The sequence below is a fragment of the Dermacentor variabilis genome, chromosome 8 (genome assembly GCF_050947875.1).
Source record: "Dermacentor variabilis isolate Ectoservices chromosome 8, ASM5094787v1, whole genome shotgun sequence".
In the NCBI taxonomy this organism is placed as follows: domain Eukaryota; kingdom Metazoa; phylum Arthropoda; class Arachnida; order Ixodida; family Ixodidae; genus Dermacentor; species Dermacentor variabilis.
Window position 1 is genome coordinate 53,063,193 of NC_134575.1, and position 25,374 is coordinate 53,088,566.

The 25,374-nt window shown below is 45.2% G+C and overlaps 1 protein-coding gene across 2 annotated transcripts in view; it reads left to right on the forward strand.

Moving 5' to 3' along the window:
• Positions 1-25,374, forward strand: part of LOC142590218 (uncharacterized) — a 55,269-nt gene that overhangs the window by 1,812 nt on the left and 28,083 nt on the right. For both annotated transcript variants that reach the window (XM_075702138.1, XM_075702139.1), the window contains exons 2-3: positions 861-1,052; positions 6,882-7,015. In XM_075702138.1, the coding sequence (XP_075558253.1) occupies positions 884-1,052; positions 6,882-7,015 (303 nt within the window). In that variant the 5' untranslated portion in view covers positions 861-883. The remainder of the gene's footprint in view (positions 1-860; positions 1,053-6,881; positions 7,016-25,374) is intronic.

A 25,374-nucleotide genomic window follows, 5' to 3' on the forward strand; every position in this document is an offset into this window, starting at 1 on the left:
TCAACTCTGATTATACCTTTCAAAGGCCACTGAAGACAACTGAAACAATTACACTCAGTGTGCAATAGCATTAATTAGGCTTGCTGAATTGTCACAGGACCCATTCTTGCGCAAACAGCGGCTCTGTACCTATATATGTCATAATTTACCATATTAAAGATCACAAATTTCGCTGCCCGTTCACAGCCACAACACCCCAAGTGCGCAAGTATCACACATGTGAGTCGCTCATCGCAAGTGTGATACTATGGTACTATCAGAGAGTCGTAGCACACTATCAGAGAGTTGGTTGGTTGTTTAGTTGCTTAGTTAAGGTGTGCGCTACATGCGAGTCAGTCTGGCGCTCAGACCCGTTCATTGATACATTCCCAATAGTGTGCTTCCGATATTCAGGAACGTGTTCCTGCTTATAGACCTTACCAGTGTCCCATAGTTACAAAAGTAAAACGCTCAAGATTTCGCTTGGCTCGTGCCAAGCGAAATCTTGAGCGTTTTATTTTTGTAACTATGGGACACTGGTAAGGTCTATGTGCCAAGCGAAATCTTGAACGTTTTTTACAAGCGAAATCTTAAGCCTTGTTCCTTCGGGAAAACATATCAGCGGCCCACACGCATGGGTAAAGATGCTTTTATTTGCTTTTCTTTCTTTCTTTTGAAAGTTGACAAACGAAGAGCTCCTTTTGACGCAGACTCACAGGCAGGACCAAATAAAGCATCTCGCATCGCACATTCTCTTGCACGCTGTGCATAATGAAAATAAACGGACAGATCTGAACACCGAAGCTACAGTGCATACGAAGCCTGTTCGTATTGCGTCCTACACTTTTGATACATTGTTGCTCGCATCCCGTTGCTTTCAGGCAGCATCATCGTGGAAGCCGACATGGTTCCGGTGAAGACGCCATCGCTGGACGTCGATAAGTCCGCACTTCTGGCGGCGCGAATTGACCTCCAGGATCGCATTGACCGGGGCACCGCTGTTGTCACAGACCTGGACGGCAACCGCCTTCCAATCTTCACAAGCGCTGTCTACTCACTACAGCCCCCGCGCGGTGGGTGCCTTTAAAAGCGCACTGTACAATATATACCGTACATAACAGAATCTTGGGGAATAGCATTTTTGGATGATTTGCAAAACTCTATGATCGGCACACATTCGGGGATTTTGTTAGGAACCACGAGAACTTAAAAATAAGGCTTGCCACTAAAGTCAGCAACAAGAACAGTACCGTAGACATTTCTATCCTCTGCCACACACCACTACAGCTTACTGTAACAATTTTTATTTTACTGCGAAAGCATTACGTGTCCAATTAGGCAAAAAATTCGTCGAACTCGGCGTGACCGAAAGATGGTACCAAAAATGACCGATGGCGCAAAAAGTACGAACGCGTCAAAAGACGCTCGGACTGACCTCCAGTTTCTACGCGAATTTCCTCTAAACAAAGTAAATGTATGGCTTTGAAAATGAAATTTTGCGCATTTGGGTCTGGATGGGAAGAGATCCCGGGCCTCCGGGATGGGAGGCGAGCCCGCTTCCCCGTCGCCATGGCGGCTCCACGGTTCTGGCTGACTAAATAGGTGTGCCCAGTGCGTGCGTCATTGCACACGTCACGTCGCAGGTTCCTCAGCGGCTCGGTAGATGGCGTTACGGGCGCCGGCAGGCTGGCGGGTCCGTGGCAACAGGCGCCGGAGGAGATCTCCCTGGGGGTCTGCGTCGCAGTGACGTGACCCCAGGGAGGTCGATTGTGTCTGTTAGACTTCTTCTAGCATGAGGGAGCGTAGCGTTCTTAGCCCAGAAGGCCGAGAAACGGGCAAAGGTGTGGCCTAGTGCGGACGTCATTGAGCAGACGACGGCGCAGCCAATGGGGATGAGGTGTTGCCACGTCACGAGTGTGCAAAATGAGCGCGTTCATGACACTCCGAGGTCTACAAATGGAGTAATGCTTTCGCGTTCCCACATTTAAGCAGTCTTGAGCATCTCTGCCAAATTTTTCAGTGTTTGGTTTCGGCGAAAAGCTTGCAGCAACAACTTCATGTCAGTATGGCGGTGCCGAGATTGAGCGCGGGCAATCGCGTGTCTGGCTCTGGAAATTGGTAATGAGTGTCCTTTGCATTTTGAGGTTGTTGTCGATTACTGTTATCTTGGTCGGCTTTGCATTCGGGAAACGCATTTATTTTTCTTTTACTACCCATCGAAATTTGAGAAATCAGCTTAGAGTCGAGGCTAGCCTACGTTTTGAGTAAGTACTGTATATCCGAGGCGCGAAAGAAAAGGCCACATGGTGTAGCACTGTCATGAATAGAAAAAAAGCCCAATACAGAGGACACCAAGTCAGACGAAACAACGCGCGCTCGTGTTGTTTCGTCTAATTGCCTTTTTTACGTAGATTGATCTAGATCTTGTCGTCTAGATCTGGCCCACGAAATACCATTCGGACGATTCAATGGGCCAACTTCAAATCTGATATGGAAGATGCCTGCAGCGAGGGCCTACCCTCTGGGTTAGAACAAACAATTAAAAATACGATGCGGAACGCCACTCGCATACTGACGATATCTCACACGCGGAACGACTTCGACATAGAATTAGAGCGACTTCGCGCACTTCGTCGCCGGGCGGAACGTCGATATCGGCGTACAAGATCAATCCATGACCTTCGGGCAGCCAGGAGGATACAAAAGAAGATTCAGCGTCGAATGAATAGATTAGCGTCGGAACGTTGGGCAACGTTTTGCCAAACACTCGACCCCCGCAAGCCGCTGTCTCACATTTGGAAAACGGTGCAAGGTCTGCGTTGCCTTCCGGAACAGCGTTTTCCATTCAAGGCACTCGCGCTTTTCCAAGGGCGGCAAGACATCGCTGTCGCAGAAGACTTTTGTGCGCGAATGGCAGACCAAGCGACACGTCCAGATCCTCCAGCCCGAGATGATGTCCCCCATTCCCGAGATTGCCGCATGGACCTTCCTTTTACAATGGAGGAGCTCGAGGCGGCACTAGCTCTCTGCAGGCGCTCATCATCTCCGGGTCCAGATGGTATATCATACCGAGCCTTGTGCTATCTCGGAGAATCCGCACGGATAGCACTATTGAGTCTCTACAACACCTCATGGCAGGAGGGAAATGTTCCTGACGAATGGAAAGTGAGCCGCCTGGTGCCAATCTTGAAGCAGGGCAAATCCCCGCTAGAGCTCACCTCTTACCGCCCGATAGCGTTGGCCAGCTGTGTAGGAAAGATAATGGAACGGATGATCCTTGGCCGCCTGGAATGGTACCTTGAACACTACAAGATTTATCCGAGTTACATGGCTGGCTTCCGACGTGACCGCTCTTCCATCGACAATGTCGTTGATCTCGTTTCATATGTCCAGCACGAAAGGTCCCGTAAACGTTTATCTGCAGCTTTATTCCTAGATGTGAAAGGGGCATACGATAACGTATTACATGAGGCTATTCTCGACGCTCTTGTGACGGTTGGCTTAGGTGGCCGAGTATTTTTATGGATTGCAAGTTACCTATCTGCAAGATCATTCTATGTATTAACTGACGATGGGCCAACTACGCGACGCTATACCAGCAAGGGCGTTCCTCAAGGCGGTGCTCTCAGCCCGACGCTCTTCAACCTCGCTCTTATTGGGCTTGCTGACCACTTGCCAACTACCACCAAAATTTCAGTATACGCAGACGACATCTGTCTCTGGACTTTGGCAGTCACACGTCCTCAGATACGTGCACGGCTTCAGAGAGCGGCTACTTTGACAGCTGGCTACTTGTGTGAACAAGGTCTCAGCATATCGCCAGAAAAATGCGCCCTAGTGGCGTTTACTCGCAAACCAATGACGCCTTATGTCATCTCAATCAATGGGCGGACCATTTCCTATGTCAGAACCTACAGATTTCTTGGCGTAATTATCGACCGAGACCTCTGTTGGAGCCCGCACGTAGCTTACATGAAACGACGCCTAACAGCAACCTCCCAGTTGTTTAAATACCTGACAGGAAAGACGTGGGGGATGTCAGTAGACGCAATGCTGAGACTCTACAGAGCTCTCTTTCTCGGTTTTTTAAGATACAGTCTACCTGTACTGAACAACACCTGCAAGACAAATATTCGTGTTCTGCAAGCAGCGCAAGCTCAAGCACTCAGAGTTTGTCTTGGTTTGCCGAGATGCACGTCAACTGAGGCAACTATTGCGATTGCTCGGGACCATCCAATGCAGACTCACATCACGGTGGAAACCCTGAGAACGCATATCAGACATTTGGCACGGGCCCCCTATCACCACCTTGCAACACTACCTTCAGACAGGCACCAAGCATCATTCTCAAAAACTATTGTCAAGTACAACGACAAACTTCCCTCGGGCTTCACCGCTGCATCTAAACCATCAATGCCCCCTTGGTGCCTTGTCAGCCCCACAGTCCATCTCAACGTGCCAGGAATCGGGAAAAAGTCTGAGCTGTCGTCGCCTGTGCTGAAACAACTGTCTCTGCTTCTTCTGCACGAGCGGTACGCAGACCGTGCACATATTTATACTGACGGTTCCACAAACATCCAGTGTTCGTCCGGTGCTGTAGTCGTCCCAGAAAGCGGTATTACCATCAGCTTTAGGACTGACCACCCAACGACTTCTACATCTGCGGAACTAGCTGCTCTTCGAGCTGCACTTTGTTTTGTCAATCGGGAACCACCTCGACAATGGTCAATTTTCAGCGACTCAAAGGCAGCCCTACAATCTGTACTATCAGCTCTGCGTCGCGGGCCATTCGAACAGCTCGTATTCGATATTAGATGCCTACTTCATACATCACATGAGAAAGGACATCACGTGACGTTTCAGTGGCTGCCAAGTCACTGCGGCGTCATCGGAAATGAAGACGCCGATAAAGCCGCTCGGACAGCTCTTGAAGACACACAGGAAGAGGCCATACCACTTTCACGGTCCGACGCAGCCAGCAGACTTCAAGTGCTTGCACGGGAGATCACGCTCTCTCTATGGTGCACACCCAGCAGCCAGACCAACCGCAGCAATCATCAACACGACCTGCCCTCCTTGATGCATCTATGTATGCCAACCGGACTCCGCCGAAGTGAGGCCACCCTGCTTTATCGCTTATGGCTAGGGGTGGCCTTCACGAAATCTTACTCGTTTCGCATTGGAATGGCCGACAACGCTCTCTGCAATGCCTGTCTTTGCGAGGAGACGCTGGAACACATTCTGTGCGACTGTCCTGAATATAACGTTCAGAGACAGTCCATGGCGTCCGTTCTAGCGCACCTTGACAATAGACCATTGTCAGTTGCAACCATTTTCACATATCGCCGACTGAAGTCATCGCAGCTGAAGGCGACGAAGGGACTACTTCGGTTTATGAAGGATACGGGCTTGGACAAGCGGCTGTGACAGTGATGTCACGTACCGCACAAGAGTGACAGACTGTAACCAACGATGTGTGTGCCGTGCTATGTGCCCTCTATCTCTTCTCCCCTTCTTTCATCCCCCCCATCCCGCTCCCATGTGTAGGGTAGCAAACCGGTTAGGCAAAACTGGTTAACCTCCCTGCCTTCCTTCTCCACTTTTTCCTTCCTTCCTTGATCTATTCTGGTCTTGGAACTGATAAGATACACTCCGCCGCGATGCCTCAGTGGCTATAACGTCCTGATGCTGAGTGTGAAGTTAGAGGTTGGATTCGCTGCCGCTGGAAAGTCATTACGGTGAAGGTTGAGGGCAAAACTCAAGCATGGCCTTCCCGTTAAATGGCTGCCGGCAGTCAAATTTCATCCACGGCCATCCGCTAAGGCATCTCCATATTCCCCGTGCTGGTTTGGAAAGGTATAGTTAGTAAATTAGCTGTTTAAAGCGCATAAGTTAAATCCGCTATTTAAATTCATAAATTATATATGAATTTTAACGCTCCGAAGTGGCACATTGTGCTAGGAGTGACACCATGTAGCAGAGCTTCGAGTTAATTTTTGACCACCCAGGACTCGTTATGGTAGAAACCTAAGTAATTCTAACCGAGCATTTTTTTTTTTTTTTTTGCATTCGGCCGCCGACAGAATGAGGCCGCCGCGACCGAACAGGAAGCGAACCATTGACGCGCGTATGTACGCGTATGTACCATTGACCAGCGACCGCATTTTTCTTTTCGCGTTTTACAGCAATACAAGCAGGTGGTAAAAGATAGGCACTGTTGCGGACAAATAATACGCCGAACTGCATGATTTGAACATGAAAAAAAAAAGTATTCAACACTTCTATTGGCGCATTTTTCTGTTAGAGAATTTTAGTTTTTCCCGCAAAAAGTGTTACCGCTGGCGGATAGCCCGGTGATCGGAGGCGCAAGCGTGTGCACTCGGGCTGGTGGTACCATCTGGTGGCTCGGAGCTCAACCACACAATACAGGCCTATTATTTCAGTAACCAAGTGTACTCTACTTCGCTGCTCTGTAAATTTCTCTGCAGCACCGTAATCGTGAGCACGTCCTATTAGATGTTTCTTTTTTTTTTTAAACAACACACGTGGAACCCGAAAGCGTGTCGACAACGTCTTGTGGTTAAACTAAGCGTCGCAAGAGGTCGCTGCTAGCGGCCGGTAAACCGGCATCGTGCGAACACGGTTGCGCATACCGGAATGCTGGAGACGCGAAACCAATCTATTAACGCACTTCATCTTTCGAACAACGGTGCACAGTGCGTCCAAGTTGCAATCGAGTCCTCCTGATGTGGATGCTCTTCGAGCACAATTCTCGCGTACCCGTTCTTCCGACTCGGTGTTTCCCTCTCCAGCATCCAGTTGCCTACGGCGGTGCACTGACTACAACACCGGTATTGTGGCAAGGCGGACTCATCCGCACCCGTTGTGCTTGCATCGTCCAGGCACGTCCTATTCACCCGCGCTGCTGGGTGCGCTGACCGTGATGTTCTTTGGCGCCGCATCGGTCATCGTGGCCTCGGCGTACCTCGTCAAGCGGCACGTGGGCGAAGGGCACGTCTCCCCGTCTCCGGAAGCGGTGAGCCAAGTTGCGCTACTTTGGGCGCTCGTCAGTGCTCTGCGGGAAGTTCCCTCGTGGCCTGCAGGTAGAAAAGAACTAGAAAAAAAGGATGTTGCCGTATTTACTCCAATATAGGGCGACCTTATCTTTATCCAGAAATGCGGCTCAAAACGAGCTATCGACCTATATTCGTGCCCAAATAGTCTCGGCCTGTTTTTTTGGGAACAAAGCGAGCAAACCTACCGACATAACGCAGGTCTTCCGTCGCGGCCCCCGTAAATCCAAGCTAGACATTATCCAGGCTGGCATGAAGAAATGCAGCCTATCGGAGGCACTCGAGGGCACCGAGGACGACTTGTCTGGTTATTCTGACGAGGATGCAGCTGGTGGCATCTACTAGCGAGATTTAGTATACAATCTTACGGCATGTAACTATGTGTCACGTTTCAAGTTTCATCTAAAGATGCACGGGTCGACCTAGGTATGAATGATAATTCCGTTTTACTTCTCAGCGAGTTTAATATACAGAGGTTCACCTATATTAGTGTCAGACCTGTTTTCAAGTAAATACGACACGCGACAAACGTTCATGTTTTGCTAAGCATGTTGGAACTTGGTCTGTCTGGCAGGTCCTTGCGATGGATTTCTGAATTTCTATCAGGTCGCAAAATATTTGTTCAGACGGGTGAAGGAAAGAGTGCTGAACATCTCGTCAAACAGGGAGTACCACAGGGAAGCGTACTCAGCCCCTTCCTTTTTAACTGCGTCATGGCTGATTTAACCAGAAGGCTGCCATCACAGTTAAAATTTTCACTGTATGCAGATGATGTGTGTATTTGGACATCTGGGTCTAATGCTCAACTACTTCAAATGGCATTGCAAGACGGCATAAATATAATCAACAAATTTTTGAGAGAGAGAGGAATGGTACTATCACACGCAAAGACAGCTGTATTGCCCTTCACTCGAAGGCGGTTAAAAAATTTCACTCTTAGTCTGGAAGGACACCCTCTAATGATTGTCACACAGCATCGATTTCTAGGCATAATACTTGATAGGCAGCTATCCTGGGCAGCCCACATAAAGAAACTCGAAAACAAGGTCAATGCCGTAGTGACTGTACTTCGCAGACTTGCAGGCACATCATGGGGCGGATCAGTATCGTCCATGCTAACTGTATACAATGCATTAATACGACAAAAAGTAGCGTATTCCGCGCCCATCTTACACGGACTTTCCCACACGTCAGAAGAGCGACTTCAAAGACTTTTAGCTAGAGGACTACGCCTATGTCTAGGAGTTCCACGAGCGACTTCTAGTTCTCTTGTAATAGCTGAGGCTCGCCAATCACCATTTCCAGTTATGCGAACAACAGAAACATGCCGGCATTATTTCCGTCTTCAAACCCAGCATAAAAACCACCCATTGGCTCTAGACATAATGAAACGAGATAGAAGTTATGTTCATATAGAAATTAGAGAACATCTTCACATATTGCCAAGAAATGAATTTTGGAACTCAGACATCGAATATCCTCCATGGCTGCTTACAGTTCCAAAAATCGAATTGTCAGTAGATGGGATATTCAGCAAAAGAGATATGTTCATTCGAGCTGCTCAACAACTAGCGCTGTACCAGATATATATGCGGTATTCAGGATACACACACGTCTATACAGATGGCTCCAGTACAACAACCTCTTCAACTTCATCATTCATTATACCGCACCTCAACAAACAAGAATCATTTAAATTATCTCGTGCGACTTCGTCTACAACGGCTGAACTGTTCGCAATCCTATGTGCGATAAAATTTATATTGTCAGTAAGACATGCGCAAAAATGGGTAATTTTCAGCGATTCACAGGCGGCTCTAACATCACTCTGCAACACAAAGGGGAAAACATTCAGTGACAGTATAATATATGAAACACTTAAAAACCTCACAAAGGCAAGCGAAGCGAAACATGCAATATCATTCCAGTGGATACCAGGGCATTGCGACATTCCTGGCAACACAGCAGCCGATGAAGCAGCACGACAAGCGCACCTAAAAGATGATACGGCTCCGCTCCCAATATCAAAGGATGAATTACGCTGCATTATAAGGACAACGTCTCTCAAATTATCTAGAAACACTTGGTTTGACCAGAATTCTAAGAGCTCGGACTTATACCATATTGATCCATTTATTGAATTCAAATTTTCATTGTCGTTAGATAGAACTATGGAAACCCTTATTCATCGATTAAGGCTAGGCACTGCTTACACAAAGCATTTCTTGCACAGAATTGGCCGTGCGGAAACCCCCGAATGTGATTGTGGATTTGTAGACGAAGATATATATCACCTCCTTCAAGATTGCCCACATCACGATACACCAAGAAGCCGACTTAAATCAGCGATAATTAAATTAGACCGCAGACCTTTCAGTTTAAGGAAACTTTTGGGCCCTTGGCCAACAACGGCCTTGCAGAAGAGTGCTTTAAAAGCACTAAAGACTTTTCTTGAAGACAGCGGCATTGCTGGACGTTATTAGCGCTTTCATTGTTCCCTTCATTTCATTGTCACTGTATATATCCATCTGTTTGTGAATTATGTTATGTTGACTGTTCTGTTGAGACTGTATGTGATAATGCATTTACACGATGTATCTACCACTCGCTGACTAGACAATGTGTTATTAGGCGACAATATCTTTTGTACTTTTGAGACTTTCATCTAAATAAGTGTGGAGACATTTACATTATATATTGTATGTACCATGTGTTCCTTACGTCATAGTCTTCCTGTGGAAACGTTGCGTGATAAGTCCTGGTGCTTGTGTGAAAAGACTGTTTGATATGTAACCTTGAACCCTGTACGATGTATGACGGAACCACTCAAGAGATGAGGAGTAGCCGGCGCCTTAAATTGTGCGCCAACATCTCCTTATACCATATCAATAAAAAAAAAAAAGAGTCGGCCCCTTGCGCGATCACGTCGCGGTTTGATTTAAACCCTTATTCTAGAACGTTCCCCAACTCAGCCCTCCCCCTCGACTAAAGAAAGTGAATGGCAGCGGCACGCACTGGCAAAAAGTGGCCACTGCTCATTAGGATAAAATGCGTAAATAGAGGTTGCCAAAGCACTCGGACGAGTACGTGTCGATATTAACCTATACGGGGAACCAAGCACGCTGTACCGAGTACGCCGAGCGCAGGGTGTCGTGCTGGGCCGACGATTTGAGAGGCTAAAGGCGAAGGGGATGGCTTCTCGGACAGACGGCTTGCGAAGGCTAAATGCGTGACGTGATGCTCTTTCTCCTGCAGTTTATGTCCCTACTTCGTGCCTCGGTGTACGGAAAGGGAGTCGGGAAAAAACGCAGGCACCTGTATAAGGAGGAGAACAACAGTGACGCCCGCTATCAGCTGAAAGGTCGCGCAATGCTGGGAAGAAAAGTTCAGTGGCCATTAGGCGGGGAATGCGAGAGAAGTGCGTTAAGCTTACATTGGGTCGCACCTCTATGAGGTCCCGGAACCATGATATAAACCGCGTTTGCTACGTTGCAAGGTGTTGATCAGGAGCTCTCTCGGCACACGTCCTGCCTCTTCGAGGAGCGAAGTGCAGCTGGTGGCGGACGGAAGCAGCCCACCGTTTATCACTGTGCCCTTATACCGTATAACGTAAAACTATTCCAATATGTTTTATTCCAATCTCCTGACGTCGAATTTGCGTAACCGCCGACGCAAGCATCAGGCGGTCACCCGCAGCGTTGTCTGGACAGACCAATCAAACGCTCTCCTCGTTCATGGGTGGTCGCTTTTGTTTGCTTGAAAAACGAATAACATTGCCTGCACTGAGCGGCTTGTCTTATCTAATTGGCTGACAAAAGGCGAGGAGCACGCTCAAGTGCAGAGGGATTCGATGGGCCGAGCCACTGCACTGAAAATCGATAATCGGATCAAGAGAGTAGTGCCGGCGTCTGCGATTGGTCCGCTTTCCCTTACATCGCTTGCGGTGGCCGGTCGGAAACCGTGGCGTCATGAAACGGAAGTTTAACAATAACGCTAAAATGGGACCTCAGTAAAGAAAACTTGACAGAACGAGGTCGTAAACGTGCCGAAAGTGTTCGAAAACGTTAAACAGTCACGCAAGAAGTTTTATTATACGCAAATAAACGGCAGGGGTGAGTAGCCAGTACCTGAGCGATCGCGGAAGCCATCTTTTATTCCTTGGGGAACGGGGCAGCCTGCGACTATCCGGAAGCAATTTTAGTTTTATTCGGCATATTATTACATATTTGACGCTTACACGTCACTTTAACGCGGTGAGTTTTTGCGGTTTTGTGACGTCGCATGACAGCCAGGTGAAGTGGGTGCAGCCCGAAAACTTTTGACCAATAGCCGAGGGCTAATGGCGAAAAGGCGTCGAATAAGAAATAACAATTTTTCTTTTGTTTGGTCAAATCATCCATAATCAGTGTGTACACGCAATATAAGATGGAGAACTATCGCGATTTTTGTGACGTCGCGTGACAGGCAGATGAACTGGGGGTGGTTCAGAAATGTTTTTGACCACTCGCGGAGGGCTGATTGCAGAATTGCAATAGAAAAGTTTGGAATAGTTTTACGTTATAGCGCCCCTTGTGTTGTCTTTCCTTGTCCCGATGCTTACCGCTCATTAAATAGGTTTCAAAATGAATCAACAAGCTCAATTTCAGATCCTTCTCCAGGCCACCCTTAATTGCACAATACATACATACATACATACATACATACATACATACATACATACATACATACATACATACATACATACATACATACATACATACATACATACATACATACATACATACATACATACATACATACATACATACATACATACATACATACATACATACATACATACATACATACATACATACATACATACATACATACATACATACATACATACATACATACATACATACATACATACATACATACATACATACATACATACATACATACATACATACATACATACATACATACATACATACATACATACATACATACATACATACATACATACATACATACATACATACATACATACATACATACATACATACATACATACATACATACATACATACATACATACATACATACATACATACATACATACATACATACATACATACATACATACATACATACATACATACATACATACATACATACATACATACATACATACATACATACATACATACATACATACATACATACATACATACATACATACATACATACATACATACATACATACATACATACCCGTACGCACATACGCATAAAACACACGCTCTTTAAGCACTCCCAACCCCTCTCTACTTCTACCACATGACCTCCTTCCCACGCTTCTCACCCAAACACTTTTTTTTCCACTTTGGCACTCCTAATGAATAAAAGAGAAATGCGGTGGGCATTCGGGGAACTGTCTATTACGGCATAACCATTCTTTGACTCCGCGGTTATTTCGCTTTTATTTACTTCCTTTTCCTAGCTTATGCACGTCTACCCGTCGATTTTCTGGTGCCAAAGATATGAAAACCGTCTTCTGAACGGTGTGGAGATAAGTTTCCAGGAAGCTGCATGGCCCCTTCAGTGCGATCGTATCAACAGAGCTGGAATGCCGTCACAACCGGTTTCACCATAGCAGTTCTCTTCCTTCTTTTATTTTTTCCCCATTTCTCTTTTGCCTTTCTTTATTACGACCATGACGCGGTAACGATGAAGTCACCAGTTATTTTTAACGCCACCAATCATTTATTATTATTATTCTATCATTAATTATCATCCTTCTCTACACACATTCCTCCGTAATGTTAGTTGTAGTATGGCGCTATATATATACAACAACGTTTGTTGGAGGCAATGTCGATGACGCGCGGTCTAGAGTTAGTTGTAGTCATCATCATCAGCAGCAGCCTGGTTACGCCCACTGCAGGGCAAAGGCCTCTCCCATACTTCTCCAAATATCCCGGTCATGTACTAATTGTGGCCATGCTGTCCCTGCAAACTTCTTAATCTCATCCGCCCGCCTAACTTTCTGCCACTCCCTGCTACGCTTCCCTTCCCTTGGAATCCAGTCCGTAACCCTTAATGACAATCGGTTATCTTCCCAACTCATTACATGTCCTGCCCGTGCCCCATTTCTTTTTCTTGATTTCAACTAAGGTGTGATTAACTCGCGTTTGTTCCCTCACCCAATCTGCTCTTTTCTTATCCCTTAACGTTACACCTATCATTCTTCTTTCCATAGGTTGTTGCATCATCCTCAATTTAAGTAGAACCCTTTTCGCAAGCCTCCAGGTTTCTGCCCCGTACGTGAGTACTGGAAAGACACAGCTGTTATGTACTGTTCTCTTGGGGGATCATGAGAGTTGTAGTACAGTCTCTTGAGAGTTGTAGTACAGCGCTATATATATACAACACCGTTTGTTGGAGGCAGCGCCAATGACTCACGCTCTAGAGGTAGTTGGAGGACGCGCTCCTACGAAGTCCGGGTTTTCAGGACCAAATCCTGGCCCTCCAGCGCGCCCGCGTTCGGGCTGGCAGACCAGATCTGTCAGTCCCGCCGTGGGATTAGCCGGGTGCGCGTTTTATCCCGTTTTGCTGGACCAAATAAAGTTTCTTCCCTCACTCTCACTCATTCAGCGCTATTTATATACAACAGCGTTGTTTGTTTGAGGCAACGTCAATGACGCGCAGTGTAGAGCCTAAGTTGCAGTGCAGCGCTACTGCTTACTGGAGCCAACCTGAATGACGCCGCTACTACGCACCACCACAGACAAATTCAAGACTTTCTACGGTTGTTATGGTGCCCTTTACGAGGCATTTTCGTTCAAAACTCTTGTTTGTGACTATCCAAAGCAAATGAAGCCTTTCGATCAGAGCGCATGCCTTTTATCCTACAGTTCTTTAGTGTCGCAGATTAAATGTAAAAACATCGTTTTTCGGTGTAAGAAAAACAACAAAGGAAACTGAGGCGCGCGATTATTAACGCGATAGCATTATATCTCTCATGAGGCAGCAAAGCCGTCGTTGTGCGCAACGAGTGGCACAAAAAATCGTCCTCAGCGCCTTGTATGTTTGTCTGTCAAGAATAAAGTTAGAACGGATTAGAGGAAGGTGAGTTAAGGAGGAGTAAAGCGAATTAAGGTGAAGTAAAATGAATCAAGGTGAAATATTTTGGATTAGAGTAGATTAAAGTCTGTTAAATTAAGTGGACTTATATAGATTAAGTTGCATGAAGGTAGAATAAGGTGGCTTTCGCATTCGAATCTCACAAAGACACTTAAGTGACACACACACACACACACACACACACACACATATATATATATATATATATATATATATATATATATATATATATATATATATATATATATATATATATATATATATAATAGAGTTAGCGTTGTAGTACGGCGCTATTGCTGGTTGGAGCCAACCTCAATGACGCCGCTACTACACAACACCATACACATTTCGAGGCACTCAGTGCTTACTCTTTCATTTTTGTATGGTTGACCTCCCTGCCTTTCCTTTCCTTGCTCTCTCTCTCTCTTCAGAGTTATAGAACGATGTCACTACTCCTTGTGTATATATATATATATATATATATATTTATATAACAAGCGATACCTTCATGCCATACCTCTGGATGTTAAATCATGATGTGACTAATTATATAATAAGTCTGTATGACGGTGTGTATTATACCGCGCGACCAAGAGTTTCAGAATCAAGTTTATTAAGTTCATAGCAAAAACAACGTAGCAATAAATATACAGAAGGAGGTCCGAGGGCACTTGGCTGTAGGGGGAGCTCCTCCTGTCCAAGGTTACAAACAAGTGTAGTGAGTGAAATAAAAGTGCATTATAGCAGTAGCAAACGTAGTTGAATGAGAGAGAGAGAGAGAGAGAACTAAACTTTTATTTTCCGAAACGGTAAACCGAGTCAGAGCCCGGTTCACCCTAGGTGGGAGGATTCCTCATTCCAAGAACCCTCTGGCTTGGGCTGCCTCTTTGGCCCGGGCGACGAGACTGCGTTGGTCGTCCAGGTCATCGGAGGAAAGCTTGGCCTCCCACTTTTCGGTTATCGTATGGATCTGCGGTGAGTTGGGGCGCTCATTTTGTGCTTCTATGGGGCGGCTTTCTTTGGAGTCGTCTTGTGGAGCTTTTGAGGTAGGGTCTGTGGATGTGTCACGCAGTGGGCAATCCTGGACCATGTGTTGCAGGGTGTCTGGAACGTCGCAATGGGGGCATATGTACGAGTACTGCGTAGGATACAGTCTGTGCACCATTATGCCGTGCACGTAGGTGTTGGTCTGTAGGCGGCGCAGGATGACTTCTTCGTCTTTGCTCAGATTCTTGTTTGGTAAAGCGTACGTTCTTCTGCTGAGTCGGTGCTGTTGCAGAAGCTCCGAGTACTTTAGGGCGATATCATCAACGTTGGTGGCCGGCCTAGTGTGGGATGGCAGGAAAGCCCGGCTGGTATGCTCGCGGGCAGCGGCGTGTGCCGCCTCATTTCCTGTCATGCCCTGATGGCCTGGCACCCAGTTGATGTGAGTGTCGGGGAGCGGGGCGCGTGCGATGTGATTTGTTAGTATTTTGAGCGCTGTTTCTGATACGCGGCCTTTTTGATAGTTGCGAGCTGCTGCTTGGGAGTCGGTTAGTATTATTGCTACTTCAGGGCAGGTTGTTATTGCCAGAGCAATTGCCGTTTCCTCTGCAGTCTCAGGGGCTCTTGCTCGGATGGTGACAGCTGCAAGTTCTTTGCCTTGGTGATCCGTGACGCTTAGGGCAAAGGCGTTTCGTTTAATATACCGGGCAGCATCGGTGTACCTCGTATCAGGGTTGCTCCCGTATTTCTTGCTGAGTGCGCGGATTCTGCTTTGCCGACGCTCCTTATGATAAGTTGGATGCATATTGCGCGGTATACTTGCAACGCTGATGTAGTTCCGGACTGCAGGTGGGATTCTTGCTTTCTGGTCTGTGTCTGCAATGAAGCTTTCACTGTATTTGAGGTAGCGCAAAACTGCACGTCCGGTAGGTGTGAGCTTGAGCCGCTCTAGTTGGCTGATCTTATGAGCCTCGACAAGCTCTTCCCACGTATTGTGGACGCCGAGCTTGAGCAGTTTCTCCGTTGATGCCATGGGTGGGAGCGTCAAGGCTACTTTGATTGCCTTTCGAATGACAACATTGAGTTTTTTTTATTTCTGCCGGCTTGAGCGTCAAGTAGGGAGTTCCGTAGGTGATACGGCTAGTTAGGAGCGCTTGAATTATGCTTAGTGTGTCGTGCTCCTTGAGTCCGCTTCTTTGGTTTGTGATCCTCTTGACGAGGTGCGTAACTTGTGACAGTGTGCGTTGGAGACGCGGGAGAGCGGCCGCTCCTGATCCGTCCTTGTGGATGTGAAGTCCGAGTACGCGAAGAGAGTCGACTGTAGGGATCTTGGTTCCGTTGAGCGAGACGCTAGGATCGGGTTCGATATAGTTAGGTGGTCTTCCTCGTGTCCGTGCTCTCAGGACGAGAAGCTCCGACTTTTCGGGTGCGCATTGGAGACCGCAGTCTCGGAGGTATCTTTCGATAGTATCGACGGCTTCTTGTAGAATGCGTTCTTGTTGTCCAGTAGTAGGCGCTTTGGTCCAGAGCGTGACGTCGTCGGCGTAAAGGGCATGGCATAGGTTTGGGATGGCGTTGAGTTGTTTCGGTAGGTTGATCATTGCGATATTGAAAAGGAGGGGTGAAATAACTGATCCTTGTGGGGTTCCTTTGTTGGGTAGCCGAAATTTATCGCTGCGGAGGTTGCAGACGCCTACTGTTGCTGTTCGGTGTGTCAAAAAGCTGCTGATATAGTTATAGATCCGCGCTCCGCAGGCTGTATCTTCGAGGTTGCGGAGAATGGCTTCGTGGCTCACGTTGTCGAATGCGCCCTTTACGTCGATAGCCAGGATTGATGATTTGCGTCTGTGATCGAGGTAATCAAGCAAGTCTTCTTTGAGGAGCAGGAGTACGTCCTGCGTGGACAGATGCTGTCGGAATAAATATAAAGAATAGGAAGCAAAAGCTCTAAACAATGAACTGTATTTTTAAGAGGTAAACGTATACCTAATAATTCAGTAAGAGAACAGTTCTTTTTTGAAAGTAGCAAGTGATGGACAGTGTTTGAGATAAGATGATGGAGCGTTCCAAGTAGATAAAGCAAAAAAAATGTGCGGTATGTCGCCCATAATTAGTCCGTATTACAGGTAGTAAAATATTTCCCTCCGGCGGAAATCTCGTAGGATTAGCGTCAAGAAGATCAACAGTATGCCATAGATTTCATAATACAAGATTACTCAACGACTCGAAGAAGATAATGGTGAGATGATATTTAAATAGACTACAAATTAAGGGTATATTCAAACTGCGAAGCAACGAAGTGACATTGCTGCAATATGAACTGAACGTTATTATTTTGATGGCTTGGTTTTGTATGCGCTGTATAAAAGATAAATCATTTAGGTTAGTATTGCTCCTTGTGGCAATACAGTAGTTAGTATGACTGTGAATAAAGGCGTAGCATAGAGAATTGAGGTCGGAGTGTTGAAATGATGACGTGCTCCCATTCAGGCTCTAATGCCTTGAGCTAGCTCTCTTCGTAAGTGCGCAACGAGTTTAGTGCATTTTAAAGTAACATCAAGAATGACACCCCGGAAAGACAATTCGTTACTCGAATGCTACTCGAATGAACTTGAACAAGGCCAGCAACAGGGACTTTTAGCTTATTTAAAATGTCCATTATTTCATTAGGGACTCTGGGAAAAAGGTAGAAAAAATTGTGAAGCACGCGTGAAAGACTGTTGAAAAAGTCACGGGAGGACTATGGGCGGGATTGCAAGAGAATGAATTGAACTCATTTCCAATGTCAAAAGGCTGATGGAAAAGCCGGCCTGACGGCTGGAGTTCAGGGACGGTGACTTCGTACGTATTATTGCTTAAAAAGGAGTTAATTATTTTTCATTGTTTTTTTGGAGTTATTACCAGCACCCGTCATTTTTGCTGCATAATAATAAGAATAAACAATAATATAGGGTGAAGAGTGTAACGGCATTTCTATCTAGTGTTACAAAGATGGTGCTTCACTTTGTCATAAAGGGTTTTCTTTACTTTTCATAAAGGGTTTTCTTCGCATGTACTGTAAATTGATGTTTGTTAACCACGAGTTATGGGAGCTTGATGAATTTCCTGGCATTTCAGAATTTTAGGGGAACCGAAGAAAGGCACTTTCAAATGGACGGACAAAATTAATGAAATGCTACGTAGGCGATGGTACACGTTTCAACAAAAGATAAGTCAATATTAGTTATACATGTAACAAATAATTCTTTGTTTAGGATGGATTTTGTACACTTGACAACACGATTATGCATAAAATGTCCATAAGAAAGGAAAACGGCATAATGAACAGCGATATTCACCTCAAGTGCACCGCAGTGGTCAGGTGGCAGGAGATTTGAAAGGATATAATCAACGATTGTGCTACTGTGCCCAGGTATACACTTTGTAAGAAGTGCAATCAAAGATTCCTAACTAAAACCTAAAAAACAATTAGCATATTCAGTGGAAACCGAACTGGTATCGTCGAGCATAATAATACTCAGGTCACCCACTACAATTGCATTTTTATGCTCTAGCGACAAATTCCAGAGAAGTGGTTTGAAACTCGAACAAAGCTCAGTAATTGACGATGAAGGCGAATGCTATATACAACCAAGATTAAGTTCGTCATCTTTAGGAGGCGATGATGGCTCATGTAGTCCTGTCCACACAGATTAGCAATTGTGCGCAGCAATATGAAGGTCATATCTGCGTTTGTAAGATGTGGTGGGTGAAATGTAGATGGCTGCTCCATCGTTACTGACTGATGAACGATAACAGACCCCTGACTCTCATCCGGGAAGGCCGAACAAGTTTTTATCGTCTGGCGGAAGCCACGTTTCTGACAAGCACACCAGAGAAAAGGAATTAGTATTCAGAGATAGTAAGAGGGCGTTAAGGTCGTCATAATTGTTTTAATGTTTCGTGCGTTAACTTGTATTGCTGCTACACAGTAATTATTTGAAAAGGTTTTTAGTTTATCGCTGGAAAAATATGAAAAGATGATGTAACGAGGTCAAGTTGATGGGTAAGCTGCCGAATGTGCTCAACCCTACCGAAGGACTCTAGGGTGAGCCTCAATGTGAATGCGATGAACTCACAAGGATACAGCCAAGCGTCCATTTGACTGCCTTGCTTTAATCTGACATTTCTCAGTCCGCAGATATAACCATTCCTTTTCCGTTTTCAGTACAAGAGCCTTGGCGTACAGCCTATTGCTGTTAGGGGTCAGCTGATCATATGCATACACAGAGTAGTAACTAAGGCCGGGGAACCTAGCGTCATAACCTTAATGACGCGCTGTCTGATAAACACTGCCCTACATAATAATTATTAGTCGCATCATGATTGCGCATCCACAGGTATTGCGTGGTTATGTGTCACCGAATTAGAAACACGTCTAGAGAAATACGTTGCCTCTACAAGCCTGCAGAGGGCATCTTAGGAAGCTTGTGAACTTCCGTTATCGAAATATGACATTTCGATTTACAGCTTCATGGCATAATGCTCACGAAACCTTGGTGTAATGGTGGTAAAAAGCGTTGTGCTCCGCCGTCAACAAATTAAGCACCTGTTTTGCCGTTGTTGTTGTTTTTCTAATCAATGAAGGAATATAACTTGGGGGATAAAAATTGCAGTGATCAAGGGTTTTTTGCAAACCTAAGCTCTTGAATTTAAACACGTACAAACTTCTTTATCAACAAAGAGGCGTTATGAAATATCTGCCCCAGAGTACCGTGACCGAATGCTTGATGCCACTTGGCGGCTTTCCCTAGGTGGTGGCACTTTTATGTACTAGGAGATGCTTGAAATGAATCAAGTGGTATACTTTGTGGCTTTGCGCGTGGCCTAATTTTTTCATGCATAAAAATTTTTACTTTGCAAATATACGGCAGAAAAATTGGCAGTGGCTTAGCTCGGCTATGCCAGGATATGCGTAGCGAAAGCTAAGGCATAGCACGGTTAGCCTTGGTTAATCTTGATTGCAAGTCCAGATTAGCCTGGTTGTCTAGCTATGTTGCGGCGTTTAGCGAGTCGTTCGGCGCGCTGTTTGTATGTTTCCTGGGAGATTCGTTTCCTCTTCATTTCGTTCCGATGTCGATTCCACGCCTCCTCCTGCTTATCAAAATTGTCGCCGTCCGTACCGCCGCCTCAACTGTGGTTGCGGCGCACGCGAGCTCTCCTTTTCAGTCCTCAGACATGTTGTCAGGCATGCGACGCAGCTGGCGAAGCGAGCGGAGGCGAGCGCAACGACGAGGAACGCGGTGTGACGTCATACCAAACGGCGGCGGCGGAAAGGCACGGCGCGGCGCAGCGCAGCGGCGAAACACCTGTGGCTCGGTGCTACTAGTGGCGCATGCGCAGTAGTGACTACGGAGCGAGAGAGAAATATCCGCGGCGAGGCTCGCGTTGTGACGTCATGAGCCTCCTCGGAGCATCGCACGGCGAAATCCCAAGTTCGCAGCCAGTAAAGCTTTCGCTTTAAAAACAACGCAAATTGTCAGTGCCCTTTTTTGCCGCCACCAATCATTATTTCTTATTATCATACTATTATCACATGTATCAATCAGTTATTCTGATGTTTACACTCAGCATCCCCCCACTTCAGGCTTCTCTGCACACACCCCAGTGTTACACGAAAGTACCCTTTCAAGGCGGATTGACGACAATGGTTTCCTCTCCGTGCAATTTGTATATTTGTAATTATTCCCTACCGCTTATAAAGCTAGAAATCAACTACATTCGCACAATTATATAGATCAAATGCCTTAACTTCGCAAATTAAGCAATTTCGTGCAGACAGAAGGCATTTCAGCTTTCGCTTGATGTACTCGCCGAAGAATGCGTAGGAAAGAAAATTAAGCTATAGGGTTTTTCGTGTCAAAAACACGATTTGATCATGAGGCACGCCGCAGCAGGGGAAGTCCGGATTAATTTCGATGACCTGGAGTTCTTTAACGTGCACCTATATGTAAGTACACGGATGCTTTTCTTTTTTTTTTTTTTTGCATTTCGCCACATCGAAATACGGCCGCCGTGGCCTGGATTCGATCCCGTGACCTCGTGCTCAGCAGCGCAACACGAAAATCACTAAGCAACCGCGGCGGGTAGGGTGTTCTGGCAATGAAATAAACAAGACGCAAAACCTATCTGCGTATGCCCGAGTGAAGGCCGTGCCGGCCCGTCAGTCAATAAGGCGTGAAAGATAATGGTTTAGGCAAGGCAATTCAAATTAACGTGATAAGTATACTTTGGGTCGTTCACCCAGTTTGCAAATATGTGCGATTGTCTGCATGTAACATCTCTTATGCCAACTTGGGTCACTTGTTATGTACTATTCAGCATGTTGTATTCTTAAAAAAAAAAAGAATCCTTAAAAATGTTTGCAGTGCTGGGCCGAATCCAACCTGCACGATATACAGAGTGTCTGAGCTAGCATGTACCGATATTTAAACAAACGGATCATTCTACGCGAACAAGAACAAGTGACTGCTGTTTAGAGTCGTGTTGAGAAGCCGCCAGTAATATTTTGGTCCCTTACCTTCAATGAAATGTTTTCACCTAACTTTTCAATTGTTGTTCTAATTGCCAAGATGCCAATCGGGCATATGTAGAGAATAGTAAACACGTCGCAATGAACTGTTTCCGGCAGGGTACACATCGCGTGTTTACCCTTTCCAGGAAAATTTATTTATTTATTTATTTATTTGATACTGTCAACCCCGTTGTTGGGGTCATTACAGGGAGGGTGATGTGTCAAGAATACATGATACATAATTTTCTTTCTATGTAACATACAAATGCACTGGCGCTCTTGGAAGTTAGCAAAAGCAAATAACAGTAGTTATACAAAGAAAAGTCAACGAAAGTGCTCGCAGCAACAATTTAGTATACATTCTCGTAAAAGAAAGTATCCAACGCATTTTCAAATTCGGCAGAGCCCTCGTTGCTCACAACTGCATCAGGCAATCTGTTCCACATTTCAATTGTGTCAGGAAAAAAGGAGAAACGAAAAGCATCAGTACGTGTTAAATAAGGTTGAATAGCTCTGCTATTGTTTAGACGATCGCATCTCCGTCCTGGGGGTTGTAGATATAGATCCTTGTTTATTTTCGTTCGCCCACTCATGATTTTAAAAAGAAACTTTAGCCTATGCTTACTTCTGCGTTCCTCCAGAGGCTCTAGTTCACACGATTTTAACAAGGCTGTAACAGACTCCATGCGTCGGTATTTACCGCATATGAAACGGACTGCCAATCTTTGTATTCTTTCTATTTTTGCTTTCAGGACTTTCTGATGAGGGGACCACACAACACAAGCGTACTCCAAGACTGGTCGTACAAAAGTTTTGTAGGCTGTTAATTTCACGTCCCGTGTAGCGCATTCCAGTTTTTTCTTTAAAAAGTATAGTTTTTGGTTTGCCTTAGAACATATATTATCAACGTGTGAGTGCCATTGCAATGTGTGCATAATACTGACTCCTAAGTATTTGAAAGAAGCTGCATTATTCAGAGGATGGTTTCCGATGTGGTATATGAAGGAAAATTTGCTCCTGCTTGAGCGAATATGCGTAAATGTTGTTTTGCTATAGTTTATTTCCATGTCCCATGTTAAACAACACTCGTCTAATGCCTGTAAGCATCTATTTAGATTAATTTGGTCATCTTCGCAACCTATTGGCGAATAAATCAAACAATCATCAGCAAAAAGTTTCATTTTAACAGGCGGTTCGACTAGTGCACCGATATCATTAACATACAACAAAAAAAGTATTGGTCCCAAAACGGAACCTTGGGGAACCCCAGAGTAGACACGCAATGGATTTGAAATGCAATCCTCAATCCTTACGGACTGTTGACGCATAGGTAAATAGGCCTCTATCCATTGTATTACTTCTTTACCTATTCCTATTTTATCGAGCTTAAAAAGTAATTTACGGTGAGAAACCTTATCGAAAGCTTTCCTAAAATCAACGCTTATTACGTCTGTTTGTAGGTGTGCATCCATGCTCAGGTAGAAATCATGGAGTGTTTCTGTTAACTGTGTCACCGTAGAAAGACCGCTCCTAAATCCATGCTGAATTGTGGAAAGTAACTCGTTAGTGTCAAGAAAACTAATAATATGCTTTGCAATAACGTGTTCTAGAGCCTTGCAGCAGACTGACGTCAGGGATATGGGTCGGTAATTGTTTACTTGCATACGGTTGCCACCTTTAAAAACAGGGATTACTATTGCATTGCGCCAGTCTTGTGGAAGTGAACGAGTTTCAATTGACTTCGCATATATTATCTCTAAGTAAAAGGAAACCCATTCGGCGTATCGTTTCAAAAATTCAGTTGGTAGACCATCCGGTCCGCTTGCCTTCTTCGCGTCTACTTCAAGAAGCAATTGTAAAACACCTTCACGGCTGACAATAACTGATTCCATTGCGGTCCTCATGTCGCCGTTCATGTATTCGCCTATCTTATCACCTTTGTCTATCGTATAAACAGATTGAAAGAAGCGATTGAAAACATCAGCTAAGTCTTCAACTCGTGTCAGAACTTTCCCTTCATGTTCGATCTGTTCAACTTTTTCCTTTCTTTCACTGAAGTACCGCCAAAATTTGTGTGGTGAACTTTTAAGAAAGTTGGCAAGCGTGTGATCAAAGAACTGTTTTTTTGATTTCACAAGAGCTTCTTTCATCTCAATTTTTATAGCTGCAACTTCCATCGCTCTCACTTTCTGTTTTCGTAGTCTTTTAATTTTCCGTTTCATATGGATAATGCTGCGTGTTATCCAGGGGTTTCGTTTGCGCGTTTTCTTAATACGAGTTGGAACGAAGTGCTCGACGCAAGCTATGATGCTACTTTTAAATCTTTGCCACAGTTGTTCCACAGACTCGCTCTTCGATGCCTGCTCGAAGTAACTAAACTGTAATTCTAAAAAATCTATGATGGCGGTGTCATCTGCATTTTTAAAGTCTTTTACTTTTACCGGTAGAAACGGTCTCCCTATACTGCCCACATTGGTCTGTATGTCTAAAGATAACATTTTATGGTCTGATATGCCCTCCAATATATCTAATGTATAATCTATTATGTTGTGCGATAGGAAAACAAGATCCAATAATGACTTTGACTTTTCTGTAACTCTAGTTGGTTCTTGAACAAGTTGTTCGAAGCCATGACAAAATTTTATTTCCAAGAGCTTTTCCGAGCTAGCTGTTTCTGTCTCGCCGGGCAATAAACTTTGCCAATTAATGTGCGGCAAATTAAAGTCCCCAGCCATTATCAGCCTCGTGTTCCTGTTAACATGGTCAACCAAGAATTCGCTTAGCAGTTCCAGAAACGCTGGCGAAGACGCAGGTGGTCTGTATACTACGCCAATGAAGTACGTTCTGTTTTCGAATGTAAGCTTACACCATACACTTTCGGGAACATTAGATTCAATCGTGGAAGCATGGACGGAATTTTTAACTATGATGGCAGCACCACCGCCTCGTGAATCTCTGTCCCACCTAAAGAATTTGTACCCGGAAGGAACAATGCAATCACTGCGTATTCCCTCACGCAGCCATGTTTCTGTAAGTAGTATTACATGGGGACTATGCGCCAGTAGAATATATTCTAGTTCTGTGACTTTATTAACGATGCTACGGGCATTTTGCACAAGAACTCGTAGCTATGAGTGGGGCGGTTTTCTTGAACTGCTGGCAGAACTATCCGAGTCAAAGGATTCATGCCGGTCATGCGCACTTGCTGTTGGAGTTGTTACGTCTTTATCGATCTTGTCACTCCGGCTTTTATACAGACGCCGTTCATTTTTCTCTTGATCCCAAACAAACATGCGTCCATTTATCTTTAGTTTATCATACACGAGTGATACCCGTGCCCCCTTAGCTCGGTCCGGCGCACTACTTTCCCATAATTTCTTTCTGAGATCAACGGTCTCTTTTGAGTAGTCATTATTGATACTGAAAGAAGTGCCCTTTAGTTTTTTACAGTTGCGCATTACTTTCTCTTTTTCGCGATAATCCATGAACTTCATAATGACTGGTCTTACCCGGCCTTCGCTTTGTTTACCAATGCGATGAATTCTTTCTATCGATTTAGTTTCTACCCCCAACAAGCTTCTGACAATGTTATCTACGACAACTTTCCGCAGATCTGTTTCCGTCTCAGTTCTGGCCTCGGGAACACCAAAAATTAGC